This window comes from Gopherus flavomarginatus, chromosome 2, assembly GCF_025201925.1.
Source record: "Gopherus flavomarginatus isolate rGopFla2 chromosome 2, rGopFla2.mat.asm, whole genome shotgun sequence".
In the NCBI taxonomy this organism is placed as follows: domain Eukaryota; kingdom Metazoa; phylum Chordata; order Testudines; family Testudinidae; genus Gopherus; species Gopherus flavomarginatus.
The window spans coordinates 221983877-222006045 of NC_066618.1; the positions used below are offsets into that span (position 1 = coordinate 221983877).

Below are 22169 nucleotides of genomic sequence, written 5' to 3' on the forward strand. Positions count from 1 at the left end.
TGTCCTTTTAAATTTTTATAACTGGCTTGTTTGTAATCCACTATAAGACTCATATTATTTTAAACAGAAGAGTACAAAAATAGCCTAAAAGATTTAAGAATAAATATTTTGCATTTGTTTGTCAATATATTCTTGGTTTCAAGGAGAATATTAAATTTTATATTTTTCTCATTGTAATTTAAAATATGGCAGATGGGAAGGAAATTTAGAGGAAAAATATCCGCTAGTGTACTGGCTGGACTTGAGACACTGTTAGTGTTTTCATAGCATTTCTACCTCTTAATTTGTAAAGCCCCTTCAGAATCTCAAAAAAAAAAAAATTCTGTATGTCGTGTCCTCTGTTGAGGAACAGTCAAATTTGCGGTCTGTCAGGAACCAAAATACCAGCATGAATTCTTTTCTGTTTTACTAGAATTAAGCATGTTATCAAAAGGAATGTGCATAACTCTCAGCTCTGCACTTCATTTCTTTTGTTTGAAGGCACTGTTTATGTTAAAGTCTGCTACAGAACTGTACTGGGTTCAGACAGAGTGTACACACATTATTTTGGTGTAACATCAATAATAAGATGGCAGCCTTTAAAACTTCCTGACACTAAAAGGTACGTATCTGGCAAAAGTGATTGGTAAACATCTTTCTTAATGTAAGCTGTGTCAATCTGGGACATAAGTAGTTTGTGTCATGTTAAATTAAAGAAATTACAGTTATGCCTTGTTAACCGATTTATATATAATTGGGACTATGTATTAAATCACAACATTTCTTCTCTCAGACAGTACATGGTTAATCAACACTTAATCAGTTTGCAAAGCACCAAGAGATATTAAAAAACCCAAATCAAACATTAATTGTACTGGATGTCTTCCAAATGCATAACTGAGAAATGGACATGTCAATAAAAGCATGCTGGAGAAACAAGGCACAAACCTAAACTACCAAAAGATGCATCACAAGCAGAGATGCTAAAATTGATGGTACTGAATACCAGAAAACACTTCAAAATAAAGTCAGACATTTAAAAACTATTCCTTTTAATAATCCTGAAGGAAATGTGTTCAGCTAATGTGACATATGGATATAAGACCAAATTTACTTTGAGAATATAGCTGCTTATTTAGTATACTAGTTATTGAGTTCACATCTATTAATCTGCCTCTCAAAATATTCAGTATGCTCAATTACAGAAATATCAGGTAGTAATACAAAAACTCAAGCATGCTTATTTTAAGGGTTTGTTCGGTTTGTTAATCTTTTGTTATTTTTCCTGTACATTAAATAATTTCTATAGCATACTATATGGACTAGATTTAAAGATCATTCCAATACAATATGAAATATCTCCTACCGCCTGCTTTCAACTATGTCAATCAAATCAGTAATTACCACCTTTCCGCAAATTATTGGAAAGTTTACAAGTATACTCACAACTTTCATTAAAGAATGGCCAGGGACACAACTTGCTGCTGGGAAGGCTGTAAAAGAAAAGGCGCTAACAGCAAACAAACATCTGCATCCCACCATCTGCTGTGGTAAATCCAGGAGGCACACAAATGGGCAGTGAGTTTAGATTGGTGTTTCTTGTCAGCACTCTTGCAGGAACACTATATAAAACACTGTTTTTTTATTCTTCACGTGAGCAGAAGAAAGTCTTTGGTTCCTAAATCACTGAATGATTATGACAGTTACAAAACAATCTCAGACCATCTTGGTCAACATTTAACTGATTTGTGTTGCATTAACAGAGAAAATAAATGTTTCAGACTACCTCCTTACATCATATTACCTATTGATATATAAAAATATTAGGCAAAGATAGTGTTTCTGAATGGGATGCTATTAGATAGCACAACAATACCAGGCAAAGCAAAAGGAAAATTAAGATTTATGATGAATAAAAACAGAGAGGCTAGATATTCATGCATTTAATACCACAAAAATAGACAATTATCTGGGATCTATCCTGGTCAGTCCTGAATACCCTCAATTTCACTGCAAGTAATGGAGTTGAGGGTGCTTAGCACTTCAAAGGATTAGGCCCTTAATATCTATGCTGATTAATATATTACGGGGAGATTTTCAAAAGCACTCAGTACTGGCTTAATTCTTGTCCCATTGATCCTATCATAATCAATGGAGCAGCTAGGCCAACAGTGTGCTTTTAAAAATCCCACCCTACAAAGTTTAGGAATATATTTTGCTATCAATTCTTTAAAAAATTAACTTTAACATTTGTCTTCCAGTGAAGATACATTTTTGGCTCTTCTGATTCTTGAGGAATAAAAGTGCTGTTTACTAGGAATAAAAAAAGAAGATACTACCAAACTACAATACACAGACTTGAACAAACTGTTTTAGGCATAAAATCCCTGACATTGACACTAGTGGCACATACGGAGACAATTAAAGTAAGAGTTCCTGTATATCATGATATGCAACAACCTTAAGATTTTTCTAAAATGCACATGCAATATGCATAAACTATGATTTAGATGGCAAGCAGGGAATCATAGGATTTTACTAGTAATAAGTAAAATTAAAAGCTTTCTTCCTAGCAAGTTTACATGTTAAATTAATTCTTCTATACAGATATGCAGCAGGTCTAAAGCTCAAAACTTGTATAACAGTTTACAGTCATAGCTGGCCATCAATTACTGATAGTTCCATCATTTCATACAAGATATAAACTTTGTTTAAACACAAATATTTACATTTGTTCTTTCATGCTACTGAACACAGAAGGAAAACAGTAATATACCTAAATACATACTGAAGCATAATTTACCATATTTAAAAAGCTATTTGAGCACATTAATTTACATCATATATTTACAAAACACATTTTAAAAAGGAAACAAAAAGCATTCATTTAAGTTACAGTTTTTAACTATAAAAATTTCCTGGGAGAAAAGGCCTTCCAAACAAGCTACAGATCTGTTTTCTGCAGTATATATTGTTGAGTGGCTTAAGATAGAGAATATGGTGAAACAAGGCTTAAATATAGTAGTCCCATGCTGTAAACACTGAGTAGTAGCTGCTGGCATTTCTTTTCATAATAGAATGCATGGTAACACATGCAGTCATTTGTCTTCTCTTCCTAAACATCCTTCACCAAATAGTCAAAAAGATCTAATTTAAAGTCTTTTAATAGGTCTTTAATTTGTATTTTCCAGTGTTACAAGTCTTAACTCCAGGAGTGTAGCTTGCCACTCCACTTCCATCAATAGTCTCTAACAGGAGCTAGCTCTGGTATGAGATTTACAGTTATATTTTTATAAAATCTACTGATGAGTATTTTAGGAGTATATATTAAATTGTTCAACCCATCAATGTACTGACGCTCTTTGGAATACCTCAGGAGTTTATACCTGTAGGGCAAGGGAAGAAGGAACAAGGGAAAAGGTTTGTAAAGAAACATGTTAAATTGGTATCAACTGAGTTATTGTAATTAAAGACAGGTCATCATTTATTTTGAAACCCTTGTTTTACAAAAACTCACTCTGGGAGCACTTTGTTTATACTAATTACAAACATCAGCTTTAAATGCATGAATTTTTGCTGTTCTATAAATCAGATGGACATTCAATTACTGTTCATATTCCTAGACAAACTACATTGAGATTAACTACACAGCCAACATATGATTGTGATTAATGCGTATTAGTGTTTGTGGTCCCAAATTAAGAATGGTCTACATTACAACTAGATACCCACAGCTGGCCCACGCCAGCTGACTTGGGCTTGTAGGGCTCAGGCTGTGGGGCTGTTAAATAGTGATGTAGACTTTCAGGCTTAGGCTGCAGCCTGAGCTCTGGGACCTTCTCATCTTGCTGAGTCCTAGAGCCCAATCATAGATGTCTAAACTGCAATTCAACAGCCCTGCAGCCTGAGCACCGGAAGCCAGAATCAGCTGGCTTGACTTAGCCGCAGGTTTTTAACTGCAGTGTAGACATACCCTTAGTGATCCCTCTGTATTCCTGCCTCAGCTCCCCAGGCAGTGCTGCCTCACTATGGCCTGGTCTACACTACAAGTTTATATTAAATTTAGCAGCGTTAAATCGAATTAACCCTGCACCCGTCCACACAACGAAGCCCTTTACATTGATATAAAGGGCTCTTAATACCAATATCTGTACTCCTCCCCGACAAGGGGAGTAGCTCTGAAATCAGTATTGCCATTTCGAAGTAGGGTTAGTGTGGCTGCAATTCAACGCTATTGGCCTCCGGAAGCTATCCCACTGTGCACCATTGTGACCGCTCTGGACAGCCATCTGAACTCGGATGCACTGGCCAGGTAGACAGGAAAAGCCCCGCAAACTTTTGAATTTCATTTCCTGTTTGCCCAGTGTGGAGCGCCGATCAGCACAGGTGACCATGTAGTCCCAGAATCAAAAAGAGCTCCAGCATGGACCGTATGGGAGATATTGAATCTGATCTCTGCATGGGGAGATGAATCTGTTCTATCAGAACTCCGTTCCAATAGACGAAATGCCAAAGCATTTGAAAAAATCTCCAAGGCTATGATAGACAGAGGCTACAGCAGGGACTCAACACAGCGCTGCATGAAACTTAAGGAGCTGAGACAAGCGTAATGGAAAGCCAAAGAATCAAATGGACACTCACGGAGGGAGAGAGGGGGGACTGAGGACTCTAGCTATCCCACAGTTCCCGCAGTCTCCGAAAAACATTTGCATTCTTGGCTGAGCTCCCAATGCCTGAAGGGTCAAAAACATTGTCGCAAGTGGTTCAGGGTATATGTCGTCAATCCCTCACCCCCGTGAAAAAAAGGGGAAAAAATCGTTTCTCGCCTTTTTTCGATGTCACTGTATGTCTACTGGATGCTGCTGGCAGATGTGGTGCTGCAGTGCTACACAGCAGCATCCCCTTCCCTTCCTGATGGCAGACGGTGCAATATGACTGGTATCCGTCATCATCATCATCCTGTGAGTGCTCCTGGCTGGCCTCGGTGAAGTCGGTGGGGGCGCCTGGGCAAAAACGGAAATGACTCCCAGTCATTCTCTTCTTTAAGCTTTGTCTCCTGAAGATTCAGCCCTGCCTGGAATATTATAGCAGCCAGAGGCTGTGCTCCCCTCCCTTCCCCTTAATGTCTAATGGAGAGTCAGTCCTGCCGGGAATATCATAGCAGCTGGAGGCTGCCTCCCCCCCGCATCCATTTTATCTCAATAAATCAGTGTTGTTTCTTCTTCCTGCATTCTTTATTACTTCATCACACAAATGGGGGGGATAATTGCCACAGTAGCCCAGGAGGGGGTGTGGGAGGAGGGAAGCAACAGGTGGGGTTGTTGCAGGGGAACCCCCTAGAATGGCATGCAGCTCATCATTTCTGCAGGATGTCTGGGGCTGACTCGGAGCGGCTGCTTGCTTCTCTGGTTCTTTAGTAGACTCGCCTGATATTCTTGGCAGGACTGACTCTACCTTTAGACAAAACTTAAAGAAAGGAATGACCTGGGGAGTCATTCCCATTTTTGTCCATCACCCCCGGCCAACCTCATCGAGGCCAGCCAGGAGCACCTGTGACAGCAGCAGATGGTACAATATGACTGGTAACCATCTCTGCTAACTTGCAAAAGGCAACGGGATACTGCTGTGTAGCACTGCAGTACCTCGTCTGTCAGCAGCATCCAGCAGACATACGGTGACAGCGAAAAAAGGCTGAACGGGCTCCATGGTTGCCATGCTATGGTGTCTGCCAGGGCAATCCAGGGAAAAGGGCGCGAAATGATTGTCTGCCGTTGCTTTCATGGAGGGAGAACTGACTGACAGCATTTACCCAGAATCAGCCGTGACACTGTTTTTTCCCATCATGCATTGTGATCTCAACCCAGAATTCCAATGGGCGGGGGAGACTGCAGGAACTATGGGATAGCTACCCACAGTGCAATGCTCCGGAAATCAACACCAGCCTTGGTACATGGATGCACACCGCCGAATTAATATGCTTAGTGTGGCTGTATGCACTTGACTTTATACAATCTGTTTCCAAATACCAGTTTCTGTAAAATCGGAATAATCCCGTAGTGTAGGCATACCCTATGAAGCATGGCCAAGCCAGTAGTGCCACAGGGAGCCTTTTAAACACTGATGCTCTAACTAGCATACAGCCACCACATAACTTCAAAGGAACAGTGACAGCAAGTGCCAACTAACTGACCAAAGACAACTCCTGATACATGGGTTCAGTTTCTCTCATGACACTAAAACTAATTTTCATGTTATGATTCTGTTCATTTTATTGAGTCAGAGACAGAGTGATTGCTTGGATTTTTTAATGCCACAAGAGTCCCAACTAATAGTGATATGGACTGTTTACTTAGATTTATCTATGGTCTATAATCATATCTATTAATCATTAGCCTAGTTTAATTACAATCTGGTATCTGAATGTTCCTTATGCACAAAAGGGTCAATGATTTTTAATAATATGGAGTATTTGAATAGAGTGATATGTCATTGTTCAGATTATTAGGGATAATAAAAAGTTGAAACACTGTGCTAAATTTCTTAAAGAATCCATTTTAAATTAATTTTAACTCACTATTCAACAAATATATTTGTACATTCTCCTAAAAAATAATTCAGTATTCAGAAAATACAGAAATGTTGGTAAGGATACACAGTATTTTTCATATATAAAAGGGGGGGGGGGGGAAATCACTGTTTTATGTGCAAAAAAAACTCAACTCAACCTTAACTATGGAGCCATATTAGTGTTTCCAAAATAAACCATGGAAAGCTCTTTATGCATATACTCTCCAGAAGCTCAAAAACCACATCTTCTGTACTTCCACCTATACGAATAAGTTCATGCTACTGATCACTGAGACACATTGTCAATGTAATCAGGCTTTTGCCAGCAATTTTTTAAGCAGTTATTATACAAAAGATACCAGACTGCTACAGCAAACAGGTTAGAGGAGATATTTTCTTTTCAGTTTACTCTTTGTTCACTGTACTTTGTGAAGTTAACTTTGTTGTTTCCCTTATGCAGTCAGTATCCCCTGTTGTGTGAGTACCAAACATTAACAGTGGGCTGGTGGGGAGAAGGGGGGACAAAAACTAAAAACAAAACCGAACAGGAAAATGTTACTGTAAAACCACAGAAATCAGCAGGACTTCCCACAGTAGATCTCTCACCTGAGTTTAGTAATTTTAAATAAATTTGAAGTTTATATGTCCCTTGAAAAATGGAATGTATCAAAATAAAAGTATAGCTCCTTACAAAAGGTTCAGAAGTTTATTAATAGTTCTATATCATTGTGTGTGTTTGTGTGAGAATATGCTCCGGATAAAAATCTTCTGTATTCCTTAGGTTTTAATGTTTGAACACATTGCCCTTTTTCTTACCGTCCTAAAAATTGGACTTCACCTCTGTGATGATGAGGAATGGACTTGTACTTCCCTAGGTCTCCCTCTGGTCTTGTTACATTGTATCCAGCATAATGAACCCTGCAGTACAATAGTTAAAGATAAGTGTATGAACAAAAATGAATTTACAAAAAAAAAAATTAAGTGACACAGAAAAAGTGAAAAAAATAGCATTAGTGTTCAGATCTTAAGCCAACTCTTCCATTTGCTGACAACCTTTCCAATAAAAGATTGGATCTTTGCTTTACTGTTTTTAATTTTTAAATTTAAACAAACAGTGCTATATATAGTGACAAATAGCAACTAGGCCCCTGTCCCAAGCACTTTCCAACCTACTTCACACAGCAAAGAAAGAGATGACAGAGTGGGAGCATATGGAAATGAGGAGGACTACAGGAGTAGAAACTTGGGATATGCTTTTGTTACATAAGACTGTTCCTTTTAGCACTACATAGCTGTTAGTTTACATATAATTTAATTATAAAAATTAGCAAATTAATAAAAATAACTTTTAAAGTTTGTTTACTGTGAGCATTTAATGGTGTTCTTATATAGTCAATTTCACTGTTCTGTTGATGGTCAACTACAACTCTGTGTCATAGGACAGCATGGTGTAACTCACACTGTTCTTGGACATGGAAGCAACTTATGTGCAAGCTTTTCCCCAGACACTGTAAGAAGGTTTTTAGTAGCAACAGCAGCAGCAAAGCTGGGGGGGAAAAAAAAAAAAAAAAGCACATGCACAGAGAAAAAGGAGAGAGGAGCCCAAATATGCATGGTGTTATTCCTATTGTAACACTCATGCCTAATAGGGAGATATCTCTTTAAAAGACCCGGGGGAGGAGGAGGAATGGTGTCTGGGTCATTGTTGCTAGGCGGATGTACAATCAGCATTCATGTCCAGAACTTTCTGGAACTTGGTGTGATAGTTTTGGGCATGACTAATAGGCTTTCTGTAGCTGGACTAAAAGTCTATTGAGTCAGGGCAAGTAGTCAAGGTACCTGTGTGGTGGCTAGAAAAAGCTCAGTCAAAGTAACAGAAAGCAAGCTGTTTTCCCTTAACTCTGAAGCATTTTGCAGCAGGTTGGTGATATTGTTAACTTTCCAACAGGGAAACAAGTTATAGGAGAAATTCTGAAGGAAAACTTAATTTTTTAATTGTATAACTTGAATGTTATTTTAGTCAAATTGTCTTAATTGATATGGTTCAAAAACTCTTTCCTCATTTAAAATGTGTTGACGGGGAAAGAGTCATACAAATTTTCCTATTATTGCAGTGCTTTTGAGAATATAGGGAGTTGATAAACAAGGACTGTAACTAAGATTCTCAACATAAGCTTTTGGACTTCTCAGGTACATCTCACTGTCTTTCTGTTGGGCTAACCTTTTAGATTTAATTTTTGTATATATATTTATGTATAACTATGAAGATAATGCATGTGAATTATGAAGTAATCTTGTTATTTAGTAGAAATTAAGATATTGTTTCTTTATCATTATAAATTTTTATAAAGTTGATACTAAAGAATTAAGCTAATTTCTCCTCTTCTTTTTGGACTTGATCGTGTGGGGGAGGTTGACTCTGTGCAAACCTTGCTGAAAATCCTCAAGGAATGAATTCTGGGTCTCCATGTGCTTTTCTATAGGAGTTGTGTTGAAGCATTAGGAAAGGGGCAATACATTCTAGCCCACCCAAAGGTTACACTACTAGGCACCAAAAAAAGCCTTTTAAACATCAGCAAACCAAGCATAAAACCCTTCCTAGGTAGTTTTTTAAAAATTCAGAACATATTATTTAAGGGGAGCTATATCAGAAACATGATTTTGAAATCTGAACACTTCATTAGCACTGTTCCATTTAATTACAGTTCTTTTAAAAAATAGCTAATGTCGTAATCTGGCTCTCCCCAGCACACATCGTACACTCACCTGGGGGAGATATTCAAAGGTTGGAAGAACAAGTAGGTACCCAAATTCCATTGAAAGTCAATGGGAGTTGGCCACTTTAGGCACTTCTGAAAGTCTGTCCCCTGGAGTTTAAGCTCTTCAGGGCAGAGACTGTGTTTCTTTATAAAGCAAACCAAGTACACACCTTTTAATTTAATATAACAAAACACACACTATAAAGAGTCAATAAACACCTGCTAACTCAAATACGCCTTCTGCAAACTTTTCTTAACTTAGATATTTTAATAGCGAAAAAACTGATCATCACCGTTCAGGAGCTCATGTCTTACCCCAGGGGTCAGTAACCTCTGGCACGCGGCCAGTATATCCCCCGGCCCGCAGCGCTTCCCGCCACCCCCACTGGCCTGGGATGGGGAACCATGGCCAGTAGGAGCCATGGTCTGCCAAACCTGCCGACACAGCAGGTAAACAAACTGGCCCGCCCTGCCAGGTGCTTACCCTGGTGAGCCGCATGCCAGAGGTTGCCAACCCATCTTACACAACGTACTAAAAACACTCACCTATTCCAAAGGTCGTCATCTTCTCCTCCCCATCCCCAGAAAGCATTCGGAAATCCATTGATCTTTTTGAATTGTTCCACTGTCAGTCCACTTACACCACCAAAGAACTCATTGTATGGAAGACTAAAAATGAGAGAAAGTAAGTTTTATTCTATCGATTGAATTTAGAGAAGTGAAAATCCTCTTTGAACAACTGTTTCCGTATCTTGCAGAAAAAAAAAATCTAGTGTATGCGTAGATGGTCAATATACCTATTAGGAAAAATGCTTTACAGATCTTTTATAATGAAAGTTGGTATTAGCAAAGAATATGGAAACTAAATACACTTCTACCTTGATATAATGCTATCCTTGGGAGCCAAAAAAAATCTTATCGTGTTATAGGTGAAACCATGTTATATTGAACTTGCTTTGATCCATTGGAGTGCGCAAACTGCCGCCCTGAGCAATGCTTTATCGCGTTATATCCAAATTCGTGTTATATCAGGTGGCATTATATTCAGGTAGTGGTGTATTTTTAATAAGGGCTTTCATTTGCAGAACAGACAACAGCAGCTTAACCCAAGCTTCAGGTAGCCGGTTTTAGAAGAAAGACCAACTTATAGCTGAAGGGACTGTGAAACAAAGCTTTCAAAATATGGTATTTTGACACGATTGAGTTGAAAAAGTTCTCTTCACCTGATTCAGCAGTAAAAGCTCTGATATATCAATAATATTCCCAGTCCATTAATGTATTCTACAAAACAGGGAAAACTGAAAAAAAATCCAGCCGTTTAACACCTTAAATTAGCCTACTCTGGAGTATTTTTTAAAGTAATGGAAACTCCTCCTTTGTTTCAGTTTTTGGAGAGCATAGCTAAGCACGTTCAAGATTATTTTAATCCTTTTTGCACCAAGAGAATATTTTTCTTGACAGTAAATGCATGCTGACTACCATTACACAAGTGTTAAGTAATAAGCAGCTCCCCAACCTGTACAGCCTCTACAGCTACATAGCTAAAATTACAACTGTCGGTCACTCTTTAAATTTTAGAAATTGTAATTTCCTGATTCCAAACACTGTATGCACAGTGAAAGAAAATTAGCATGGATGTTCCCTTTAGCTGCTGCCTCCTATAGTTACTGGACCAGATAGCTTGTGGGAGGTGAGATGATCTATCAGAGTGAGGAAATTTCCAAGGATCCTCTTTCAGAAATGCTTGATGATTTAATCCCAACCAGAATAGCTAGGTTTGCTCCCCAAATGGCTCCTCCAAATATGGATTCCTAAGGAGGTGAGCACCACCTGCAAGGAGGCCCAGCACCTCTACACCAGGATTCCACAGGTATTGTGCTAACAAGGCTTCCTTCTACCCATAGCTGCCTCTGGGACGCTGTGGAAGAGGGAGCTGCTGGGAGAAAATAATATAGCCCTACTTGTATTCTAGATAATGTGAGAGCAAAGAATGGACAGTAAGTGGACAACTATTATCCCCACATACCAATGAGCAAACAGACAAAAGAATAAAATGGACTCAATCTTCTGACTCTCAATCTCTACTAATTTTGGATTGTTCTACTTCTCATGTACTAAATTAATCATTCTCGGTGGATCACTGATGTTCTGAAAAACCTTAACACCGTAACATTTTCTGTAGCACAGCTGCAGGATTTTCAGGGTTTTCAATGGCTTTTTAACACTGAACTCCAAACACAGCAAGCACACACAAACACACAAGTTGGAGAAACAAATTACAAAAGTTATCTGGCGCAATTGGAACTGTGAGAGTTGCAGACAAGTTGATATTTAGAATTAATAATGAAAGGAAAAATATTACCAATATAAAATTGCAAGGGAAGTGATGTAATCCAGCTGCAGCATCCACATTACATTAAACGTTAATACTGCCTGAATACATGACGGGAAGCAGTCTATCAGTTGGGGAGAAATCTTTAATTTAAGAAGTGATCCGCAAAGTTAAAATATGAGATCCTCTGTATTAAATAATACATTAATGCAAAGTTGAAGTGGGAAACAGTTCCTACTATATTGCCAGTATTCCTACTTCTCCTACTCCAAGATAGTGATATTACAATGATGGTAAGAGACATCTCAAGAAGGCACACACTAGAAGGAAGGAAGTATTGACGCCCTATTACAACAGTTAGATAGATGAAAAGATAAAGCTATTTAGGAAGCCAATATTAAAAGTTTACAAAAGCAACAGAGACCTTTTGAGAGCTGTAATTATATCAGGGTAGCGAACACAAACCCAACACTAAGAATATTTCTACAAAGGTAGACTAGCTTTTCCACAAAGCCGAAATATATCATCAAGAGCAGCTTGCCTTCATTGCCACGTGTATTTTATGTACCCCTTTAGTAACAAGGAGGGTGCTAAAGGAGGAGGTGTCTTTATACTAGTAGCTTCTCAAATATAAATAATTAAACTTTCTCTTCTGTTCTTTTCTTTTATGATACTGTCAGTTAATAGCTTGTACAACATTTACAGTAAGAAAATAGGTTGAATGTTAACTACGGCTAAAGTTTTTTTATGTGCACATTCAAAAGACATTTCTGCAGCTTTTAAAACAGGAAAGGTGAACTGCATTACTTACATGTACATGTATTTGTCCAGCTTTGCTGCAAAATGACGTGGCATCTCTCCACATCCATAATAATTTCGGTCATTTTCAGGTAAATGATCCACATCATGAAAAATTACACAGTCCCAGGCAACATCCTTCATAGCCTCTTTGAAGCCAACATTAAAGAGCATTGCACGGTTAAAAGGTTGTGTACCACTCTTTATGCAGAAACAAAGGAGAAACCGAGTGAGGCAAGAGCAAGTAGACGCTACTTTGATATACAGGAAATTTACCAGCCCCCCCTCGTACTAGAAAGAAAAAGGTGTGTTGATACTGAGGCTTGTTATGCTTTCATTTAATCACAGCAGCAGCAAGAATAGCAGTATTTCACCAACTCCATTTTCATGCAATTAAAGAAAAATTCTTCCTCTAGAATTCCTGCCCTTGAAGAGCAAGAACTTAAAACTTCTATTTAGTTTACATTAAGTAACATTGCACCATATTAATCGTAAGCACCAACACTATAAAGAGCACTGATACTTGTGTTCAAGTACAAGTTGTAGTTAAGTTTTATGCCTAAGTATAAATGCAATACCAAATCACAAATGCAATACCAAAGTTGCAAACAATATTTAACCACTGAAAAATGTATCTTGTTAAAACAAATCACACAATATTTATGAATTTCAACTAGTATGAAATATTTTTCTACATGTTTACAGTAAGTTAACCTTGTGATAGGACATATGTCCACAGCCTGATAAAATCTTGTTAGATAATTTTATTAAAAACCTTTTTAAATGTTCAACATTATTTAATCTTATTAAAACAAAAATGTAATTTGAAGAGCAGCTCACTGAAGGCTGAAAAAATTAGTTTACAAGACTTTTTAGTATCAGAAAATTACCATGTAATCAGATCTTTTTAAGAACACCCATTTCCTCACTCTCCCTTATTCTTTTTCCATTAAAGACTGAATGTATGTATGTGAAAGATGCAGAATTTACTGTTCTGGAAACCAAAATCATGTAATTAGTGTATAGATCAGCTATGAATATAATACTGCCAACAGCAGAGCAAATTCCTCACAAACTGCCCCACCAATGTGCCATAACCCTGTTTTGAAGGGATAGACTCTTCAGGGGGTCAGTCATTCTCCAAACCAATTGAGGTCTATGCACTTATGATGAGACTAGCTGTCAAGGTACTAGCTGGTACCATTTGTAATGTGATCACATATTCAGTAAGAACTAGACAGAGTCCACCAATTCATTTAATGACAGCCAAATGGACAACTTCAAATGATAACAACTTTTGGTAACTATATTTGAGTTAGATAAGAATATGCAATCTAGAGGTGTATATCTGTGTAGCCCTTTATTAGTCCCTGCCCTCACATCCCTTTGTAAATATAAATTTTTAATTTTTATAGCTGCAAAGATAATGGTTTTGCACTACAAGCCTTACCTTTGTATATAATAGATTCGATGAGGTTAATGTTAACAGCTATAAAAATATCGCTCTATATTTTGAGTGGAATAAGATGTCACTGATCAATAAATCTGAGAAAAGAGTTGAGGGATTTTTGTTTATATTTTACTTAATGGATTAGAATGTAACTGCTTAAATATTTAGTTTCAGAAGTTGAGATTTCCCAATTCACAGAATATTCAATAGCAACATCAGACCCCAATCAGTGAGGAAGTTCCAAGGAGTTAATTTTGATATACTATTCTAATTAAAGACTCACCTGTTCAACAACATAAAAGGCAAATTCCAACCGTTGCTTCTGTAACATAGGTATGAGGTGCCGGAAAAAAATTGGAAGATGTTCATGGCGATTGCGAAAAGGAATGAGGATTGCCACCTGCAAAATAAGTCAGATTAGAGACAGTAATGTTAAGATGATAATGGAGTATTTTAAAATCATAATGGGTTAAATTAAATCTGTTATGGATTTTTCAGGGGTTTAGCCTTAATGCTGAATTGATGAACTCTTCTACAACTTTTTGTGCTCCTCTAGAAAGCAGTTAAACAAGGCAATGCTTTTTACATACAAAACTATGATGCATTTTTCTAGCGAATGAGTCTACAAGTGAATTTAAGGGGTAATGCTGATGTCCAACCACCTTTATTGTAAGCAATTTATTGAACCAAAGGACTGAACATACTTGGAAGAGTCACCACTGATTAGGGCAATACCTTTTTTACTACATTCATTGTTCTCATGAGAAATGATCTAATCTGTGTATATTCATATGATGAGAACACTGAAATAATGAATTCATGTTGATATATCAGGGGTGACCAAAGTGGCTCATGAGCCACATGCGGCTCTTTTACCATTAAAATGCAGCTCGCGGAGCCACCCATGCATCCCCCCATTCTCCACTACCAGAGTGGGGAGGACTTGGAACCCCTGCCTTGCAGCAGGGTGGTGTGGTAGGAGCTTTGCCCAGTGAGGAGAGGGGTCTAAGGGCTTCAGACCTGCAGGGCACACCTGCTGGGGGTCAGGGCTTCAGCAGGAGCAGGGCTGAAGCACCGAGCCCCAGACCCCAGCAGGTGTGCCCTGGCTCTCGAACTTCTGAAGATTATCGTACACAGCTCAGAAGGAAAGTAAGTATGGCCACCTGTTATATATTAAAATGTCTACACAAATATCAAAATGTCCTTACCTTCCCTGTAGATATGTTTTCAAGTACTGAAATTTTGTGAAGGTTCATGACAATATTTAAAACTACCCTTCTTGGATCAAATAACCAGCACAAAGATTTAAATTTCTAAGAATGGATGCCTGTAGTTTTCAAATATTCTCAATAAGCAGGAAAACAATTAGTAGAAAGGACATCAGTAAGGAACTTTGTCTCACCTTCCATCGTGGTTTACAATCTTTTGGTTTCCAATGACCACCTGGCTCAATGTCTAAATCCTTTGAAAATACTTCCTGAATTTCATCAAAACTAATTTCACTCATGTTGATGCTGATAAGGCCTCCTAATGTAGTAAGAAATATGAAAAATATTTATTCATTGTAATTAAAGTGTAAAAGTCTAACAGTGTTTTTAATTTGTTCCATCAGAGACACTGTACAGAAGTAATCCAAGAAATGGTTATTTTGATTACCTATTGGTAAACAGAGTCCTAGTGCTGACTCATTTCTTCCAGAATATTTCGTGTATATAGGAATGGAGTTTAGTTTTTTCTAAAGAAATTGAAAACATATTCCTCTGCAAAAGCCTGTAAAAGAATTCTGTAATTTTGTTTTTACAGAACATTCTACAATAGTTAAAATACAGCTAAAACTTCTAATCAATATTGATACATACCCATATTTTGTAACAAGACATTTAGTAGACAAAGTAAACTTACCATAAGTGTGTCTTCTCATAATAAAGAATCACCTTCTCTAGAAGTCACAGTAGTTAGTTAACTGTGCCCACACTACCACAGACAGAGGCACTAATCTGATACTGTACTGAAATTACAGGTATACCTCTACCCCAGTATAACGCTGTCCTCGGGAGCCAAAAAAATCTTACCGTATTATAGGTGAAACCGCGTTATATTGAACTTGCTTTGAACTGCTGGAGCATGCAGCCCTGCCCCCTAAAACACTGCTTTACCAAATTATATCCGAATTCGTGTTATATCGGGGTAGAGATGTACCTTCAAAGCTCTCCTTACATAGAAATACACAATATTTCCATTCTCTAAACTTCTGAAGTTTTAAACCTAATAATTACAAACATATAAAAGTATATGCTACCTTGGGGGAAAATATACAGACTCTTCCTTGTTACAAGAAGACATTTACAGTAAACTGAATTTGCCTAATCTCTCCATACATTCATAAACCTCTAATCTGGAGCACCATAGCTAATGAAAAGTAGTAAGCAGACCACCCAAAAAAGAGGAAGAAAGAGTAGAAGGAAGTGAGACAAATTAAGGAACAGTAGCAGACTAAAACCCAGAAACAAAATGTAAAACAATCTGATGAAGCTGTGTTGTTTCACAACATCTAAGTTGTGTCACTTCTCTGTCAGATGTTGCCGCTTCAGACAGAATGAAGGATGACTTTTCCCAGGAAGAAAAGAGAGTTCTCAGCACCACTCTGTCATTATGAAACACAGAATTAGGTTCTTGCATTGATAACACTGTCAGCTCTCATACCTGTCTAGTTGGTGTGATAATGACGAGAAAAAATGGTTTTTATGGACAGAAAGAAGGCAGTCACTGAAGTAAGGTGCTCGACGGAATGATCTGTTAAGCCTTCAAAACCAGTGGTAGATCCCATTTTAGGAAAATTGGCCTGATCGTTGGCTTGGCTAGCCTAACAACCCTGAGCAATCTGGAGATCTAGGGGTTCTCTGCCAAGGATCCCAAAGACCCCATGAAAAGGGCACAGCTAAGAACAAAAACCTAAACTTGACACATTGTGGTGATGGACTGAAGGTCCTTTTCTAAACCTTTCTGGAATACGATCAAAATGGCTGGAATCCCCAGATTCCTGGGATCCAGGTGGTTTGCACATGGACAAGATGGAAGAGTATGCGTTTAGAGTTAAGGCTCTCCTGGATGCTAGCAAGGTCTTGAGGACTTTGGAAGATACATCTAGGATTGTTAATGCTTCCCTTTCATTAGCCAGACTGGATCTGAATTGAGAAATGGGCCTTGGGAGATGATAAACAATCTCCCTTGGGAGAAGATAATTATAGTGGAGATTCCGGTATCAGGTCCTATCAGGTTGGAAAACCATGTCTCTTTGGTCAATAGGGAGTTATAACAGTTTGACCTGCTCCCTTTTAAGTTTCTGAATCACTTTCCCTGGGATGGGAAAAGGTGGTCATACATAAAATAGGCCCTCTGGTGTAGTACCTCAGCCTCTGTTTCTGCAGCTCACAAACAAAGCAGCTGAAGAAAGACTGAACATCCTCAAGATCAGACCAAACAGCTCCTCATACAGGCATCAATCCAGATTGTTGAAGAGATTGCTCTGCCCATTTCATTATTTCCATTGCTTGTGTGTGTAGCTTTGGACTTCTTGCCCCTTCTTTGTTGTTTATGCATATGACTGTAGTTGTGTTGTCTGATTGAACCATACATGATTTCTTTCCAGGAAGATCTAGAACTCACATTTCTAGCTTGACTGCTCTGAGTTCTAGAAGGTTCATGCTATATCTTTTTTCTCCAGGCTTGCGGTTCCCTGCGTGGTTTGAAAATCCAGATGAACACTCCAGCCCTCCAGTATAGCATTTGTAGTAAGGACAAGAGGCTCTTGAAGACATCGGGCAGGCCTTTGTAGGCATTAATATGGAAAGTCCACCACTCTAGAGAGCTGAATATCTGGATTTAGACTTGCACTTGGTCCTTCATGTGTTCCAGCAAGTTGTTGCATGTTCTCAGGAGGAAGGTTTAAAGGCATCAGATGTGCAATCTTGCCCAAATTCCTATTCAGGATACCAGAAAGCCCAGAAGCTAAAGACACCAAGCTACACTAGGACATCTACAGGTTCGCAAAAAACTGTTAAGATCCTGGATCTTCTGGAATCTTTCAGGTGACAGATTTTTACTATCAGGGCTTCTGTATCCACTCCCCAGTGAGAGATGCAGGTTGAAGGAATTAGGGAGCTCTTTTTGATGTTGATGACGAAGCCATTAACTTTCCGAAAGTCCAGACTCAGAGCTGTGGCTTTGTGAACTTTGGCTTGGGAAGGGATGTGGTCGAGGAAAGGACATATGTAGATATCCTGTGCCCTAAGCCTGAATATGATCACTACCAGCACCTCTGTAAAGACGCTGGGGACCGAAGACACTCTGAAGGGGAGCATGTGATTCTGGTAATAGTTTCTCCACAAGTAAATCTCGGAGTCTGTGGTTACATGACCTTACGAGGATATGGAGATAGGCATATACTGACATCAAGGAGTCTCCCTGAAATAAGGACGACAGTGCTGAGGCCAAGGTCTCCATTCAGAACTTTGTCTTTCTCATCCATATGTTGAGCCTCTTGCGGCAGAAGATGGCCCCCCACCCTCATACTCTTCTGGGTATACAGAAGATAGAGTAAAACCCTTAGAATCTCTCTTCTGAGAGCACACTTTCTAATACTCTTACTTCCACATAAGAAATCTCATTCTGGATCAGCTTATGTTTCATGGGGACTGGATGAAGAAGAGTTGAGGGCTCCATCTCATCCTAAGGCAGTACCTCAGCTCACTATATCCTTCACCCACTTGTCTGCTATGGATGCATACCACTGCTCTGTGAAGTGAGAAATTCTGCCTCCTAGCTTCAGCCATGGGTGTGGGCACATCCAATCATTGTCATAAGGTGCCCTTGGAGGCTGTGGAGCAGTCTCTTGGGCCTTCTCCTAAAACCTTGATTCCAGGACTTACTACTGGAGAAGCTGCTGTCCCTTCATTAGTACTTCTGCAAGGAAGACGGATGAAAGATGTCCCTATCTGAATGTAAGTTTGTATTCTCTCCTAAGGGCACTTACTGAGGCTGGGAGGGTCTACTCAGATTTCGCCATGTTTTCCACCACCAGTTGCTCCAGCTTTTCCTCAAACAGGATGGAGACTATAAACTTTCCTAAGCATAGAACCTGTTTAGAATGGGAATTCATTTTTCAAGGCAGAACCACACCTGGCACCCGTCTGCTGAGCTATCTTGCCATGGCTCTAGCTGACAAGCTTGATACATTCACTGAACTGTGAAGAGCTACAAATGCTGTTGCTAAGGAGGTTTTTTGTTTGTTTGTTTTTAAGAGTAGGGCTGGAATCAGGGTGATCTCTGTCCCTTAGAGCCATGAGATCCCAGTCAGAAGAGAGATGCCCTAGTAAAGCATGTCGCTGTCAGAGATAGTCTTTCAGGTAATCGAAGAGGCCTCAGTCTTTCTTGAGTGTGTCCTCCACTTTTCTATCTGTGTGATCCTTAGGGTAGAATTTTCCTTGAGGGGATAACCACACCCCTTACTAGGGCTTCAATGACAGCATTGACCTTTGGGACCTCAGCAATGGAGTTTTTTGGTTCCTACAGTCTGTAGAACTGGATGTCATTTTTACTGATGTTTGCCTTTGTCAGGCTTGTTCCCACTCCTCTATGATCACATCCTCAAAGGAGAAGTGCAGAGGAATAGCTGCCTCAGAAGAGGATTCTGAGGGCAGGAATTTGCTTTCAGGCTTGCTCTCAGGAACTTGTTCAGGCTATATCTGTATGGTGGACACAAACTTTTTAGAGAGTAAGAATCTCTGTTGTGTCTCCCCTGCTCATATTCAGAGCCCCACAGTTGTTCTACTGTGGAGGTGGGGGAGAATAAAGAGGAAGAGTCAGAAAGCACGTGCCTCCTGTTTGTCTTCTCTATTTTGATTTCTCTGCCCTTGTAGCCTGTCCTGCAGGTCAAGGAGCTGTTATGGCTCTGATGAGGTCTTTTGCAGCGTGCCTTCCAGAACATCTGAAGACCTCTATAGAGCTCTCTGTCTCATTCCTCCCCTGCAGGGTCCCAGCCCCTAGAGAAGGCTCAATTTGGGAGTGAGAAGGGCTGTTTATTAGACCTGCTTCTTTCCCCAGGGAAAGAGACATTTTAAGAGTTGGCATAGGGAGAGCGGGTGAAGACCTATAGCCCCACAAGGCTGTTCTCTTCAGAGTTTCAGGAGTACCCTGGGCAGCTGGATGGGGTCCTCCTCATCCTTCAAGCCTCTCCCTGCTCAGTTCTGTGGCTCTATGTTCTGTTTTCCCTTGTTAGAGTTGCGGCTACTCGGGCAGGTAGCGGACCCTGGAAGCTTGTCCAGCTCGAATCGCTGTGCCCTAACGGAGCTAAGGTTGGTAGACTGGGCGCAGGCAGGGCACACCTCACTGTCTGATGAGTCTGTGAAGGCTGCTTTGCAAATAGAGTAATTTTTGGACTTAACTGGCGCTTCCTTAGCTGTTCTGCCATGCCAGGGAGGGAGGGGAAGGAGAGAACCTGGCAGCGTGGAACTGCTGTTGCAGTTTAGTCACCAAGATGCTGAAATTCAACCCAGGCAGGAGGAAAAAGAGTTAGGTAAAAGATTCTGTCTGCTACTACCCAAAAACAGAAGAGAAAAAAAAACAAAAGAAAGCAGAAGCAGCTAAAACTGCCCACTGACCAATGCCATGAAGGCAGCAAGCAAGAGCAGAAAGGTGTGGCTGGCACACATGGAACAGTAACTATGGATTGCCTCTGTGAGCTGCAGCATGAAGAGGAACAGCCCAGATGTCTCGGAATTGTGGAAAACACTGAGCTGCAATAAGATATTCTGTTTCAGGTTATGCTCTAATATAGAAGTTCTCAACCAGCTGTTCTAGAGGTCACCAGCTGATATCTGCAAAATCCCTATGTGTATTTTAAGAGCATAAGTTTGGGGCAAAATATGACAGGACAGTATCTCTTCCAGGATCAGGGCCCCCAGGTTAAATTCAGCTAGGTAAAGTAAGGCAACTGACCTAGCTAACCTGAAACTGTGTCAAAGTGCACTTGATTCCAGGCAAAGTAGTCTTCACTGCCTGCTTCAAGAATGATTTAGTGAGGTGAAAAGATGAAGATGGGCAGAAGAATGTCTCAAATATGATGAGTAGTTTAGAGAGATTATTTAAATCAAATCCACCCTGTACATTTACAAAGTTTTATCATTTTTTTAGGCGTTTCAGTTTTAACATAAATTTATCAATTCAGTCTCAAAATACTTTTCATTTAGCTAAAATTCTGAAGTCATAAAGCAGTAATTTCAATTAGGGTAATATTAGTACCGTAAGGTAAAATTAATAATTAATTCAATCAGAATGTGTTCTTTAATAATAGATAAAACGTTATTTTTCAACTCATCTCATTTTTCAGTAAGAAGCAGTTTCTGTATTTTTAACTACTGACTTGCCAAACATGTCCTATCTATTTGTATTGATTAGTCCTTTTATATCCAATCTATCTTTAAAAATAGTTAACTATTCAGAAATCTCATAGACGGTCAGATACCATTTCATGTAATATGGATTTGAGAGAATTTAATATACTAATGGATAATCAGGAGGGTCAAAAAATTTGTCTTTAAGACTAAAAACAAGTTGAGAGACTTCTGAAAGTTAGCTTGGAATTTCTGTTCTTACAGATTTAAAATTTTTATTAAAGCTAATGTTAAAAAATATATATAATACATAGGTTGAGAAAAGAGTATGTGTGTATCTGGTATAGTACTTAGATTAAAAACAAACTTTGTATTTGTGGCTAAAGTCATAAGATACATATAGTGCATAATCAGCAATAACATTTTGATATTATTGAATCATAAGAGGTAATTAAAACATTTTTCTAAATTAATATGTAACTAGTGTACAATGATATCATGGTCACACACTAACCCTTTCCTGTGTCAAAGTTTTTAAAGAAATGTTGTGATAATTGGGCCTACAAATTTACTCTTGTTGTAAACTCAATTGTAAAAACATAACGAACGGCCATAGTGGATCAGATCAATGGTCCATCTAGCGCAATATCCTGTCTTCCAACAGTGGCCAATGCCAAGTGCTTCAGGGGGAATGAACATATAATCATCAAGTGATCATCCCTGCACTTCCCAGGAAGGCGGGAGCCCGGGGTGGTGCTCTCTGGCGCTCTGCGCCGCGCAGGGCCCTGACCCTAAGAGCCAGAACGGTAGGGAGTCCCGGCAGTGCTTACCTGGGGCGGCTCCCAGGAAGCATCCGACAGGTCCCTCTGGCTCCTAAGGTTGAGTTGGGTCAG

General features: G+C 39.2%; 1 protein-coding gene across 4 annotated transcripts in view; it reads right to left on the bottom strand.

Annotated features, from left to right (window-relative positions):
- Positions 1–2016: 2016 nt before the first annotated feature.
- Positions 2017–22169, bottom strand: part of B4GALT6 (beta-1,4-galactosyltransferase 6) — a 57107-nt gene continuing 36954 nt past the window's right edge. For 2 of the 4 annotated variants that reach the window (XM_050942027.1, XM_050942029.1), the window contains exons 4-9: positions 15288–15412; positions 14169–14285; positions 12449–12636; positions 9852–9974; positions 7363–7464; positions 2017–3365 (exon numbers count right to left, since the gene is read on the bottom strand). In XM_050942027.1, coding sequence (XP_050797984.1) covers positions 3218–3365; positions 7363–7464; positions 9852–9974; positions 12449–12636; positions 14169–14285; positions 15288–15412 — 803 coding nt within the window. In that variant the 3' untranslated portion in view covers positions 2017–3217. Of the gene's footprint in view, positions 3366–3987; positions 4983–7362; positions 7465–9851; positions 9975–12448; positions 12637–14168; positions 14286–15287; positions 15413–22169 lie in introns of those variants that run through there. The other 2 variants (XM_050942030.1, XM_050942028.1) reach the window with 2 other exon arrangements.